This window comes from Myodes glareolus, chromosome X (assembly GCF_982192425.1).
Source record: "Myodes glareolus chromosome X, mMyoGla1.1, whole genome shotgun sequence".
In the NCBI taxonomy this organism is placed as follows: Eukaryota; Metazoa; Chordata; class Mammalia; order Rodentia; family Cricetidae; genus Myodes; species Myodes glareolus.
Window position 1 is genome coordinate 140,601,163 of NC_142053.1, and position 14,884 is coordinate 140,616,046.

Genomic DNA, 14,884 nt, shown 5'->3' on the forward strand with positions numbered 1-14,884 from the left:
ATATGATGATGAAAAATAATAAAGAACTGTACATTCTTATTGATCCCAGAAATTTGGCAATTCTAAACAATAAAAATATGTCCTCTGCCAGCTCCTCTCAAAAGAATACTTTGAAGACACAAAAGAGCTTTGGTACAACAACAAATAAACTCCTAGAAAACATAAGGCCTCATTATGGGCTCCAGACTACCAGGGAGTGATGCCAACAAGGAACTGTAAACACAGATGTGAAAGTCCACATTGCCACTCTTACCTGACTTCCTATCTTCATTTCCCAGGCTACATCTTGACTGTATTAAGCCCAATATACTATATAGCTTTTAGCTACTTATTCTTTTCAAAAGCTAGAATTCTCAAGCTAAAGAGAAAGTCCTCTTTGTCCTCCATCCATGATTTAATTTACATTCTCCTAAACATTCCATTCACTTTGTTTTCAAGCAAAGAGTTCTCACAATTATACTAGACTCTGAACTTGAATTTCCCTGTGTTTCTGTTCTTTGGGAATTTGCCTAGGTCAGCTACTGGGAAATCCCAGAATTCAACTTTACCCTTGAGAAAATATTGTTCATGATTTCATATGATATGTCTCACTACTTTTATATATAGTATGACAGGAAAATTGAGGGGAATTGAGACAAAGTCTCTGATGCCTGTCTTTTGTCTTTCGGAATGCAGATACAAGTGAAGATACAGACACACTCAAATAAAATATGACCTTTTCTCTGATTACCAGCAACTGGCTTTTGTCTCCATTCCTCCCTCTAAATGTCTTATATATAATTGCATAAAACTTACTAGGACATCACAGTGAAATCTTAAATACAAAGTAATACAAAGGCAAATAAATGCCAATCTTTAATAAAATCCATGTAGCTAACTGATTGGGAAGCACCAGGAATGTAAGGGTTCTTTTTATTCTTTGGGAAAACAGATCAGTGCTAGCAGAATACAGCTTACCTGAATGTATTAAAAGGCAACACCTTTGTGTGGTTATAGTCAGCAGCCGAGAATATCTGCATGATCTCTCTTGACTTAGATTTTTCTTGTTTCAGCTTTTGTACGGCAAGTTCAAAGTTGCTGTATGGAAACTTGAAGGAGTAAAAACAAGACATACGCATGAGACCAGGAGGTGGTCATCATCATCATCATCATCATCATCACCATCACCATCACCGCAAGCATAACCATCATTCTCAATATTAGTTCTTTGAGGATTTCATACACTGTGGTTTGATCACATTTACCTCTTCCCTGACTCTTCTCAAGTCCTCCTGTCTTCCCTACTTACCCAACTATGTTCTTTTTCTTGTTCTTAACTAATCAAGACCAATTTGTGCTACCCAATTTTTTTTTTGATCTGTGACCTTACACTCAAGTGTGGCTGACTTACCAGAGACTATACTTTATTATTTTAAATTTTTTATTAATTTTACATATCAACCACAGTTCCCCCTGCCTCCCCTCTTCCCGTTCTCCTGACTGGCTCTCCTTCTCTTAGCAGCTAACAATTATCAATAGCTCCAGAGCTAGTGGTAGAATTTCATGTACAACTCCACTTTCCATGCTGGAATTTGGTCTGCCGTAGGCTTGCACAGGTCTTATGCATGCTATGACAACCACTGTGAGCTCATAGTGAAGTTGTTCTGTTGTTCCCAGAAGACACTGGTTCCCACTTATCCACGGTCTCTGGCTGGCTCTTACAATCTTTCTCCTTCCACAAAGATGCCTGAGCCTGAGGAAGGCATCTGATATGTATGTTCCATTCACAGCTGAACATTCTGAAGTTTCTTATTCCCTGTACCTTAGGAGGGTAATGGAGACCAACAAGACTACATGGTAAACTCAACGTAAACTATACATGTCTTTACCTAGAAACAAATCTGCATAAGAAATAACTAGCCTTGTTATCTTTTGAATGAAAGATTTAGGAAAAGGGCTGCCATTATTCCAGGCCCTAGATCTCAAACAACTGAACTTAAGGGATAGCAGGTAACAAAGTTTACTAAACAATCTTAGCCTTCTTCTAACTCTCACACATAGCCTTGATATTTTAGTTGACCCTGATGGAAAGAAAATGAGATTTAGAGCTGGCTAAAATGTACACCTACTTTCTTTAGATCATTAGAATTGCTGGCCACCAGGCAAAGTACTGATCATAACAAAACTGTGTGTCAAAGTTCTCCAAAAGCACTGCAACCTGCATACGTTTGTTGTCTGGGAATTCCACTGCTTCTGTCTCCTACCTTGTGGTTTGCTTTTTTAGTTAGAAAGAATACTTCTTATTCAATTACAGAAAGCATAAGGTTGTAAATAATTACAGCCAAGAGATCAAAAGTAAGAAGATGAAATTTTAGAAAAAAAAAGTTCCGATGCTATTTTGGTATAAAGCTGCCTCTATTCGACCATCAAATGATCCAGGTATTTTGGCACCTACTGATCCCCCTCCTTTTTTGCATTTCCTTTCATGTGTTTCTGTGATAGCATCTGTTTGATAGCTCCTTTGAAAAGACTACTGAGGCTGGTAATAAGGAGTATATTAATCTTTATCTTCTTACAATGCCTTTGTTAAGAGCATTTTTTCAGCAATGAAATTTTCACTTGAGATGCTGACACTAGGTAATGTCTTATACCGCTTTTTCATACTGAAAGACAAAAACCCCCTTATACCTTAAAACTATATATTATGTTTTGCTGGATGTATAACTTAATGGAATAGTACTCATTTAGCATGTTCAAGGCCTGGGTTCAATTCCTATCACTGCAAACAAAATGAAGCAAAAGACACATGCATGGTTTAATATACACAGAGAATCCTCAATTTACAGTGATTTGTATGTTAATACACCCACTGTAAGTTGAAAATGTACCAATTACAACTAATTTACAGAACATCTCAAGCTTAGCAGTACACTGGAGAGTATTTCACTTCATGTTCACAGTGTTTTTGAAGGTCTGCAACTCACTGCTGACGCTCAATGGCATGTAAGAAGACTGGATTATATAGTATGTACTAGCCTAGGCTGGAAGGGGAGCAAAACTCAGAATTTTAAAGCTTCTATTAGAAAGCACATCAATTTTTCATGACAGTGAAGTCAAAACTCCTATGTCAAGCAATTCTAAATTAAGAAGTATATGTTTTATGTTAAGGTAGAGGTTCTGTTCAGAACCAGAATTTTGGTTTATAACAGCAACAATGACTAAGCTTGCCATGGGTCCTATAGGGCTAAGCCCCTCATACAAATTATCACAATTAACCTCTGTAGCAACTTTATCAAACAAGCACTGTTGTTACTCTTATTTCAAAGACAAGGAGACTGAAGCTTAGAGATCATACATAACTAAAGTCTGTTTTGGGGTTATACTCTTATAAACTGTAAAGATTTGTAACTCATATTGGTTTAATAAGATGATGATTGGCCAGTAGCCAATCAGGAAGTATAGGCATGGCGACCAGACTAGGAAAATTCTGGGAAGAGGAAAAGCAGAGACACATTTACCAACCAGATGCAGAGGGGGCAAGATGAGAATTCCTTACTGAAAAAAGGTATGAAACCACATGGCTAAACATAGATTAGAATTATGGGTTAACTTAAAATAATAAAAGTTAGTTGTAAGTCTGAGCTATAGGTCAAACAGTTTATAATTAATATAAGACTCTATGTTTATTTGGGACTTAACGACTGCAGGACCATGTGGGACAGAAACTTCCATCTACCAAGCACTGTCACCTATTAGTGTGGAGACCAGATTTGAACCAGGCATAGTGGTCTCTGGAAATCTAACTGCTTAATCACCATGCTTCTCACATGAGTTTAGAGTTGTCTTCTAGTATAGGTTTATAGTTTTAGAATAACCTGAATTTCTAAAACTATAAACAGAGAGGTGGTGTAGTAACTGTGGAAGATGCTGTACTCAATAAAGGTACTGAGAAGAGCACTGTGAACTACCAGCTTTCAACTATCACTTCTGCATAACTCTGAATTTACCTGATAAGCAGGCTGTTCTAGGGCCCCCATCAACCTGGTTAAGTCTTTCTCTAAACTGTACTAGCTAGTTTTTTTAAAGATTTATTTATTTATTATGCATATAGTTTTCTGCCTGCATGTATGCCTGCATACCAATAGAGAGCACCAGATCTCATTACAGATACTTGTGAGCCACCATGTGTGTACTGGGAATTGAACCCAGATCCTCTGCAAGAGCAGGCAATGTTCTTAACCTCTGAGCCACCTGTGCAGCCTGTACTAACTATTTAAAGTTCTTTCTACCCACCCTTCCTTCTTTGTCTTCTCATTTCACAAGAATGAGATCTGACCTGCACAGCACTCTGAACATAGCCCCAATTCCCTGAGTCTTCTTGAGCCTCTCCTTTCATCCCACAGAGGTCTTTCCTCTTATATTCCTGGTGTGGGTCTAACTCTGTCTTGAATGAAACCTAGCAACTCAATTCTGGTCATTTTCTTTATAAATGAGATAAAGTATACACTGTGTGAGTATAAATAGTGCATAATTATTTAATAAATCTTAAAATAAAATTTTCAGCCTGATTTTTTTTCAAAATTACAAGCAATGAATTCCAAGTACAACTAGCTTATATGCTGAACAAGTCTACATTTAAAGCCTAAGAGTTATATCCAGGGATTTTTACAGAACAATATTGTCAGCACAGCACGTTTAGTAACAGTAACCATTTGCCACTTCAGTATTTTCAATTAAACAAAGAAATTGTTGCAGGGTGTGGTGGTACATACCTCTCATCTCAACACTCAGGGAAGAGAGAAGTATAAGAACAGTGAGTGCAAAGCCATCCTGGGTATCTGGCTAGGTATGTCTCAAAAAATGAAATTAATTCAAGAACTAAAACACAACAAGACAAAGACACTTCTATGAGCTCATTGAAGCAAATTTCTTCTTCGATTCTAATTTCAGCCTCAGGTGTCACTGCTAAGCAGACCAGCAACTTCAGCAACTACAGCTTCCTTTGGGGTTTCTGTCTGTTCTACCCATAACTTCCTTTGCTGCCTTGTGTCAATTAATTTGGATGACACAGTGTATGTCATCAGATTTTCTTTCTTTCCTATAGTTATTGCATTGCCTTCTAACAAACATTGTTGGCATCAGCAAAAACCCAGGAAACTTGATTCAGCATTGGGTCTGCCTCCCGCCAGGGTCTGGAATCTGTGATGCTGGGCAGTGGAGAGCTAAGTTGTAAATAGAAGGGACAAGGGCTGGGCCTCTGTGATAGGACCTGTGGCCAAGCCACATAGATTCATTATTCATCCCACATGTGTGAATGTGCAATGTACACCAGTGGCAAGATGCAGAAGAAAATGCCCTAGAGGGAGAGAAACCCACACTGAAGAAGGTAGGGAGTCAAGAAGTATACAGTGTATTCACCTTGTCTGTGTTATTCTCCATGTACTTTAAGGTGTACTCATCAGCATTAAGCAGATGAAACAGGTAGCCATTCACATTCACTGTGGTTCCAATATAGAGCTCCTCAGCCTTGATGTATTCTGAAAATTCACTTTTAAAGACTTCTTGTCCAGGCTTTTTCACACGACTTCTTTTCAAGAACATTCCACCAGCATTCCCTAAAGAAACATGAAAAAAAAAAGTTCATGAGTTGCTTCATTCTTACAAGAACCACAACTTGCCTTTAGTTATTTTCTCTTCCAACACAGACTGTACAAATTATCTGTAAAGCCATGTTACACACTGTGGGAGGGAAGAATAGGGAAGTGGGCAAAGAAACAGCATTTTTTTTCTTGTGTAACTCTTAAACACCACTGGAGAGAATGTAAATTAGTGTAACTACTCTAGAAATCATAAGATAATTCCTTAAGAGATTAAAAATAGAACTTGCACATCATCTAGCTGTATAACAAACCTGAGTATAGATGTACAAGGCTCAAAGGCAAATTACTACAAAGATAGCTGTGCACTCAGATATGTCTCAGTGGACAAGTTAGGGAATCAGCCACAGGTATTAATCAATGGATGGATGGATGAAGAAAATACGTCTCATATACACACTGGAATTTTATTTAGCCATAAAGAATGAAATCGTGTCATTTGCAGGAAATGGACATCATCATGTGAAAGCAAATAAACCACACTCAAAGTTTAATTTAGGAGGAAAGGATATGAAATTAAAGAGAGCAGTTATAAGAAGATAACAGAAAAATGAATATTATCAATATTATATGCATGAATAAAATGAACTCATTACTTTGTTGCCTTGTAAATGACAAGGTGAGTGCATTAAAGAAAAAAGTACTATGGTATTCAAAACTTTTCTTTCCTCATTCTTCCAAATTCCAAAAACATTTAGCAAGGACCTTTTGTGTATGTTCCACAGCAAGCTGGAACTGTGGGATATCAGCAAGTTCCTCTTCTCTAAGGCATGAGTGAAACACCTACTTTCTTTATTTCCACAGATCTGCTTCACCTTAACCTGGCATTCAGATTAAGGGCAAGATACCCTACATCTAAGACAAGATTTAGATTAAGTGTTAGAAAGCAAGTATGGAGTTCCTTTTGTGTTTCCTCCCTCACACCGTAGTAAAATATCTTTGCTTCTTTTAGTAGTCTTTTTATGCTGCTTACTTTCCTGAATTCTCATGATTTTTCTGTTCTATTCTGGGCATAGCTACCTGGTGCTTGTTTATTTTCTTTGACTTCTTGGAAAACAAAAGGCAGAGCTGAACAGGAGATTCCAGCATCTTCTGATGTGGAACTGACATATGACTATAACTGAGACCAGAAGAGACCAGACAGGAGAAGTAGTGAAAATATACAGGCTTTGGAGTCAAATTGAGCTGCTTTCTATACTGTCTTTGCCAGTTGCCTACTGCATACTCTTGATGTCTTCTTTAAGCTCTCTAAACTGCAAGAGTTGGTACTGGTAAAATAGGAATTTTAAGATGTGTATGTGTGTGTGGGGGGAGTCATAAAAATTTACTCTCAGATCACCTCTTACTATGGGGAACATTACCATAAAAATTTACTCTCAGATCACCTCTTACTATGGGTAACATTACCATAGAAAGGCCCTAGCTGCTACCAACAAATGAAAGTTTAAAGTAGGAACACTGAGACTGGTCCATTTCTGCATAGACAACTGGCAGCTTTGAATATGTCTATCAGAAATTGCTTATAAGTCCACTAAAGTCTAAGATCTACCACTTTCTCCCTTTCCTCTGTCCTTCATAGGAGTTAGAAACTACTATAGCCTGATGTGGTATTAGATATGTATAATTCTAACACTCAGGAGATAATAAGTTTTAGTTCCTGCCTGAGCTATATTTGAGACTATGGAGAAAGAAAAAAGGGGAGAGAAGATTAGGGGAGGGGTGAGTGGGAGGAAGTGGGAGAGAGAGTGAGAGAGAGAAAGAAAAAAGAGAGAACCTACTGTAATCTGATGGTTCTTTGGGCTTCCTCTGGTTTCTTCAACATTTTTACTGTTGTTTTTGTTTGTTTGTTAATTTGTTTTTGTTGTTTAAATAAATCTCTTCTACATTAACCCTGTCTCTGGATTTGTCTCTTTTTAGAGGACCTAACCTGCTTTGAAACTTAAGAATAATTGTAAGTCCTCAGTGATGGTCACTATTTTTGTAAACCTTCTGTTTTACAAATGCAATTTGCTTGGCCCCATAATTTTATGTGGGCTTCTGCTCTGTATGCTATGAATATGTTTTATTACCATTGGTTATTAAAGAAGTTGTTTCAGCCAATGGCTTAGTAGAGTACAGCTAGGCAGAAAATCTGAACAGAGACATAGAGAGAAAGTAGGCAGAACCAGGAAGATGCCATGTAGATGCCCAAGGAGACAGATGCCCTGGAACTTTTACTGGTAGGCCACTCAAGATAATAGACAGATTAATAAAATGGGTTAATTTAAGATGTAAGAGTTAGCTAGAAATATGCCTAAGCTATTGTCCAGACAATATTGTAATTAATATAGTTTCTGTGTTATCATTCAGATCTGGGTGAGTGGCATACAAACAAGCAGTCTCCATTCACAAAATGGTGCCTAATGTGTGGCAACTATATCCACATAAACCCTGAGAGAGCTTGGGGAGAAATTCTAGACACAAAACAACAGAGTTTAGTACAGCTTCTTCATAACTGCAATTTTTTTGTTCAGATGGATTCTGTTCGCTAGTGGCAATCAGGGGTTCTGAGTTTCCTTTAAGAGAGGTGTTCCTGACTTAGCATTGGCAAATAAGACTGCATGCCTTCTTTATGGGAGGCTTTCCTCATTCATGCCGGCATGAAAGGCTCTGTCTTTGTTGGGAGGCTCTGCTATGAAGCATTTGAATGGGGTTTGTGAGCAGAGTGCTAAAGGTTGACTGATGGTGAAGTGGATCTGCTGGAACTGGGGTAGAGAGCATGGCTTGTAGAGCTGGCAGTAAACATACCTCTGCCATGTTGGAATGGGCAGAGTCAAAAGGCAAAGCAGTCTTAGTCCTAGCCATGTCTGCTCAGCATTTTTTTAAAAAGGTGCTCCTGGTCAGAAAGTGATTACAGATACACAATAAAGATAGATTCAGATGAAAAAAAAACTCTGAATGGGTCACAATGTGTTCTAAAAATGTACATAGGTTTGGGACAGAGAAGAAAAAGGTATAGACAGTTATGAAAAGAAATAAATAGTTTCTAAAAATAAAACAAAGTATTTAAAGAGACAGAGTAAGTCGTAGATTAAAGGTGTAAAGATAATATTAAAGATGTAAATAAATATTAAAAAGTAATGGAGTAAAAAAGAAAAATAAGCCACATAAAGATGGAAAATGCATAGAGAGTCTGAATTATGTAAATTATTGTGTTTCCTTTGAATTTTTTGACTGTAAATGAGCTAAGTACAGAGAGACATTTCATTGTACAGGCTACCAAGCTAAACCAACATATATGTTTTAAAGGTATCTTGACTTCAGTGTTTGGGTCTAAGGGTATGTTGCTTTGGAAAAGAGGTTATGCTTTTGTTTCCTCAGAGGATAGAAAGCTGTGGATTCCCAAGTGGCTAATATGGTTTGATTAAATAAGACCCCCTGAAGCAATGGCCCAGATGGCCCAACATCCATGACAGCTTCAGGACTGCTGGCTGAGATAGACCTACCACATAGGATATCCCATGAAAGACCTTATACAGCACCCCCAATCAGCAGGAAGTAGTCTAGAGAACAATGCCCAAATTCCCTAAATGATTGTTTATGAATATTTGTTTACATTTATAGGGAATATGCTATAGAGATGAATACCTTGTATTGGTATGTATCTTAGCTTATTGATACATATTTGAGGTCACTTTTGTTATATGTATATTTTTGCTCTGATTAAGGTATTGTGCTTGTGTGGCTCATTTAAAAATGTAATGTATAATAAGAAATATAGGTTAATAGACAGTCATCTATAATAGTCAAGCATGTGGTCATGTTAGTTAGGTTTTCTAGATGTACAGAGATGTATTTCAGTTAAGTATTCTTCAAGCCTTTTAAAGTCTAACAGAATATGGCATTTAACATGTTTTAAAAACTTAGGACTTTTCATGACAATGAGACTGACTCATCTCCTCCTGGCAGCAAGAAACTACTTCAAGAGGAAGATGGGCATCATCAAAGAGGCTCCTTAAGAAGTTTGTTAGTCATTTGGGCAAGAAATTGTAATTCTTGGACTGCTTGATGGCATGCTGTATAAACTGAACATGTAGGATCCACAGAAAAATTACTTGCCTACAGGTGAGACAGTCCTTTAGGGTTTCTGATTCATGAAAGAGCTGCCAGACATTTTGTAGGACACAGAAGAAAACATCTTATGACCTTCGCCATTACAAAGCAAAACAGATCTTCAAATTTCCTGATTCATGGAAAAGTCTGCCAGATATTATGGACCTACAGGCTGAAGATAGATGTCCCCACATTACAGAAGAACTTTGGGTGACTTTCCAGGTAGCAAGATGTCTCTGTTAATTCTAGTGTTTTGGAAGCTGCTTATAATGCATTTCTTGTTTTCCTAGGTAATATATCCTTCTGGAAGTTTTTGATAAAGTTGAAGACAGATAGTTATAACTATTCTTTTCTTTAATTATAATAAAAGATAAAGTGGATATAAATATGATAACTGTAATTCTTGCTTGATACTTGTTTTGTTATATGTAATTTTACTATGTTAAAGTTAAAACTTTCCTATTTATTTAGACAGAAAGGGGAGATAATGTAGGATTCCCCTGTGTATACTATAATATGTTTTATTACCATTGATTATTAAAGAAGCTGACTCAGCCAATGGTTTAGTAGAGTAAAGCCAGGCGGGAAATCCAAACAGAGATATATAGAAAAGTAGGTAGAGTCAGGGGATGCAATGTATGGTAAGCCACAGCCTCGTGATAAAACACAGATTAATAGAAAAGGGTTAATTTAAAATGTAAGAGTAAGCTAGAAATATGCCTAAACTATTGGCCAAACAGTGTGTAATTAATACAGTTTCTGTGTTATTATTTGGGTTTGAACAGCCAGGAAATGAAAGAGCAATCTCCATTTACAATAATTACTTTTTTTAAGTGTACAGAATTGATATTTGTGAACATTCAGAACATGGCATATGCTCATCCTTGTTTAGTTTCATATTTTAAGATTTTCTATTACTCAAATTACACTGAAAGCCTGAATTAGTTGTACAAATTATCCATTATTCATCAGCATACTAAGTGGCTAAAGAAGTTCAAGTATATGACTTGACTGTTACATTTTCAGACTTTTGCATATCATTTTTTTTTTAAAAAAACCCTTATTGGTTTCTTGAAACTGGTCTTGATCAGGATATTCACAACATGTAAATTGGCAAATGGTACAAACCAAAGTTTTTACTTATTTTTTTCCCAAAGAGTTAGTTAAGCTGGTTATTCTTCTCAAACATATGTCTTCAGCACAGATAAAAGTTGTAAACATGTTGAAACAAAGAACATTTCCAAATTTGTTAATCAATGACTGTCCTTAGCAATAGCCATGAGATCAACATACTGGGGAACATTCTACAGGCCTGGGGACAGGACCTTTGGCAATAGCCAGAACAAACAGAAGTAACACAGAAAAATGAATTCTGAAGATTAAATTTGTATATCTTGTATTATTTTCTTAATCAGGCAAAGATTTTTGTAAGTGGGATAATGGAACACTCTCTTGGCTTTCTGACTGGGAGTGTGATTGATGGTAGTCAAACCATGACTTTGAAGCCCTGAAGTTCCTTCCATAGGAATGCCTCAGAAAAAGAAATGATAGCGGCAAAGGGGATTTCCCTTGGGTAACTGATATCAGCTGTTCTTTGTTTATCATTTTATATATTGGGTTCATCTTTAAGACATTGCTGTAAGAAGAAATTTATTGGTTATAAAATTACCATCACAGATCTTCTAGGTTATCAAATCAGATTATACTCCCTCATTTCGAAAGGGAAAGGTGGTTAATGGTGTGAAGAAAATGCTGAGTAACATATGTCTCTTACCGGAATTCCTCTCTATAGGTTCAAATACTGAAACTGTGTCATCACTGAGATAAAACGCAATAACAAACATCCTGTCCAAATCAGCACATTTGTCTGTGACTAGTTTTGCAAAATACCGGAGCGTGTTACTTATGTTTCCATAGCTAAATAGAAGAGAAATGAGAGTTAGAGCATTGTACAAGCAATACCCTAAACATTATATATGTATTGTAAAAAGTGAGTCATGGCTTTAAGAAAGAAATTTATGCTTTTCTAAACAGTCTAAACATCTTCTTTCTAAGGTTCTAAATCTAAACACTGGAGAAATTTTCTCAATAGATTAAAATCTTTCCTGTTCTTCATATTCTGGGAAATATACTGAAAACCAGGCCTGGTGGCACATGCTTGAGATCCCAGCATTAGAATGAAGAGATGGGCAGGTCTTTGGAGCACACTGGTCAGCCAACTGAGTCGAATGCTTCGACCAATGAGAGACCCTATCTTAAAAAACAAGCTAGGTGACTCCAGGAAAGTACTAAGGTTGATCTCTGCCCTTCTGTCCACCATGTGCACAGACAAAGACATGAACCCTCATGAACTTGTTGTACACAATCAAAAAAATCCATAAACACCTGCTGAAAGCAGGTGAATTAATCAGTTGTCCTTTGGTCATAAAGTTGGTCAACAATCACAGTAATTCTGCTAGGTAGAGGCATAAACACTTAGCACAATGGCCAGAGTCAATCCAGATGACATACGCTACTGGGCTCCTGAGGCATTTGTCTCAAATCCAGGATTTTTCTGCCCTCTCTATCACTCCCATCTCTCCAAGATCATTCTTAACTACTTTCAAGGAAAACATTAACTTTTCCCCTTCATAAACATCATGTCCATGTCTCCATTTTAATGCACTTATTATTTGCATTGTATGTAGCCAATATATGCCTGTTTTCATGAGAAAGTGCTGTCTTATTTTAACCATTATCTGCTATGACACTTTTTTTATATTATAATGTATTACAATAAGTATTTGCAGAAAGTTATACCCATAATGATTAGAAGAAATACTTAGAACTATATGAATGAACAGGGGGTTAGAGATGGAATCAAATAAAATTTAAAATTTTTCTCAGGTAAGCAATGGTAACACACACCTGTAGACCCAGTACTGGGGAGGCTGAATTTATGAGTCTAAAGCTAGCCTGGGCTACACAGTGAGACTCTATCTTAAAAATAAAAGAAATAGTTTCCAAAGTTGGTTGCCTGAGCAGTGAACTAAGTAACTCATGATCTCTTAGTAAAGGCATAGCTGCAGTTATTAGCCAGTAAAGTCAGCCCTCCAACGAATAGTAAGGCCTTGGGAGGTCTGTGATATCAAAACCATTACCTTTGAAAGTGTCCGCTACAATCAACCATGCCCTTCATCACTTCCCTATAACTTGCAGATTCTCCTGTCCTGAAATCCTTTCACTGTGTTACAGTAATACAAACCACAACAAAGTATTTCTAATTTGCAGAGACATAAAGTGCTCTTCTTCACCCCTTTCTTGAATTGTATAGGAAGGTGGGCTGGGAAAACACAGTGAGTGGCAAGATTGCCAATTTGAGGCCTCATATGAGCTAGAGCACAACAGTTTGGAGATCTCATCCCAGGATAGTCTGGACAAAACCACCAGTGGGCTCACAATTTGGATTTTCCTAAGTGCCTAATTTCAAGGCTTCAGATGGACCTTATAGGCTCTTTGGGCCAGCTATACTCTGTGAATTACCTTCTCTGGTAGTTAATTGAACTCACAGGTAAATATTCAAGAGTCCCCTCTTATGAAAGACTCATAAAGTTACAGATGCCTAAAATATCAATAAACAATGGAATTAGGTCTAATCTAAGTCCAAATGAATACTATTTTAAATATAACTTCTTACAACTTAAGTTTATAAGTGCATATATTTACTGAGAATATTTGAATATAGCATTCATTTCCCCTTAATTGTAATATCCTGGATATCTCATCAATTGGTAATATAAACCTACTCAATAAAATTGAGCCATTCATGAAGTTTGATGTACATAAAAATCACCCAGAAAACTTATTGCATATGCAGAATCCATAATCTAATCACCAGAGATATGGGCTCACAAGTGAGCTTATATTTGCAGTAAACTACAAGATGGTCCCCAGGGAAAATTGTAGGAAAGTGTATTCAAATATTTCCTTCATCTAAATCAATTTTCAAATGCCTGACTTCTGTTCACAATCTTCACCCTTACGGGTGATTAACTACTCAAATCTCTTGTATCAACCATGATATCATATTTAACAATTTAACACTATACAGTCCTGTACTCTTGGTTGGTTTTCTTAAAATGTGTTTATTCCCATTGTCCCAAAACAAATTATACATTCCTGGATCTAGGATGCATGTCTTAATGTTTTCGACATAGATCCCAATGTTACTTATCTTCACTGCATTGAATTCTCCCCTACCATCCCTTTCCTCTGTCTTTCCCATGCTGGGAATGGCACCAAAGGCCTGAAATATGCCAGTAAGTCATATTCTCTGCCCCTTCTCCTTTCATTTAAATCCATTTCTATTAGTAAAGGGTTCTGTTACATAAACTGATCTTACAAAAACTAACAATCATCTCCAAAATGCCGCATCCCAATCTTAGTCCTTTTTCGCATCTAATTTTACTAATCAGCAACTTCTTCCATGACACTCTTGATTCACTTAGTTCAAAGCACTATGCATTTATTAGCTCTTTGTCATTCCTGTCTTCTTGTTTGCCCCCATGCCATCCTTCTTCGTGGTTCCTTCACTTTTATCCAAACTCTTAATTTGGGATGTCCCAAGGTTTATTCATGTACTTCTTGACATCTGTTCATCCTTGGTGATCTTACAGTCTGAAACTTTAGTATAATTTGGCATTGTTAACTGAAATGTTAAATATACGCTGATGATTTCCAAATTTACATCTCCAGTTTAGATCTGTCTCCTGAATACCCTCAATACAGACCACACCCATCTTCACTTGATACCTAATTGTCATCTCAACTTGTTCTAAAACTGAACTTGGGTTCTTGTCCCCAAACCCATTCTACCTACGGCACCATTCCAATTATTTGAGTCTAAATCTTGAGACATTTATAACTCTTCACTTTTTTTTTTGGTTTTTCTTACACCTCATATCTAATCCATCAGGAAATCTTGTTAGCGCTACATTCAAAATATATTCAGAACCTGCCATTTCATTTCATCCCTCCAACAGTATCCATCCAGATATGATAACTTTTTTATTGGACTATTGAAGTAATCTCATAGGTTGTCATAAATCTACTATCATTTTCATATAATCCGTTCTTAACACTGAACAGGAGATATTCTTCCAATAGGCCAGCCTAAT

The 14,884-nt window shown here is 36.8% G+C and overlaps 1 protein-coding gene across 2 annotated transcripts in view; it reads right to left on the minus strand.

Annotated features, from left to right (window-relative positions):
* The window catches only part of Efhc2 (EF-hand domain containing 2), a 175,137-nt gene that overhangs the window by 62,346 nt on the left and 97,907 nt on the right, over positions 1 to 14,884 (minus strand). For both annotated transcript variants that reach the window (XM_085684528.2, XM_048461553.3), the window contains exons 9-11: positions 11,503 to 11,645; positions 5,398 to 5,594; positions 958 to 1,088 (exon numbers count right to left, since the gene is read on the minus strand). In XM_085684528.2, the coding sequence (XP_085540654.1) occupies positions 958 to 1,088; positions 5,398 to 5,594; positions 11,503 to 11,645 (471 nt within the window). The remainder of the gene's footprint in view (positions 1 to 957; positions 1,089 to 5,397; positions 5,595 to 11,502; positions 11,646 to 14,884) is intronic.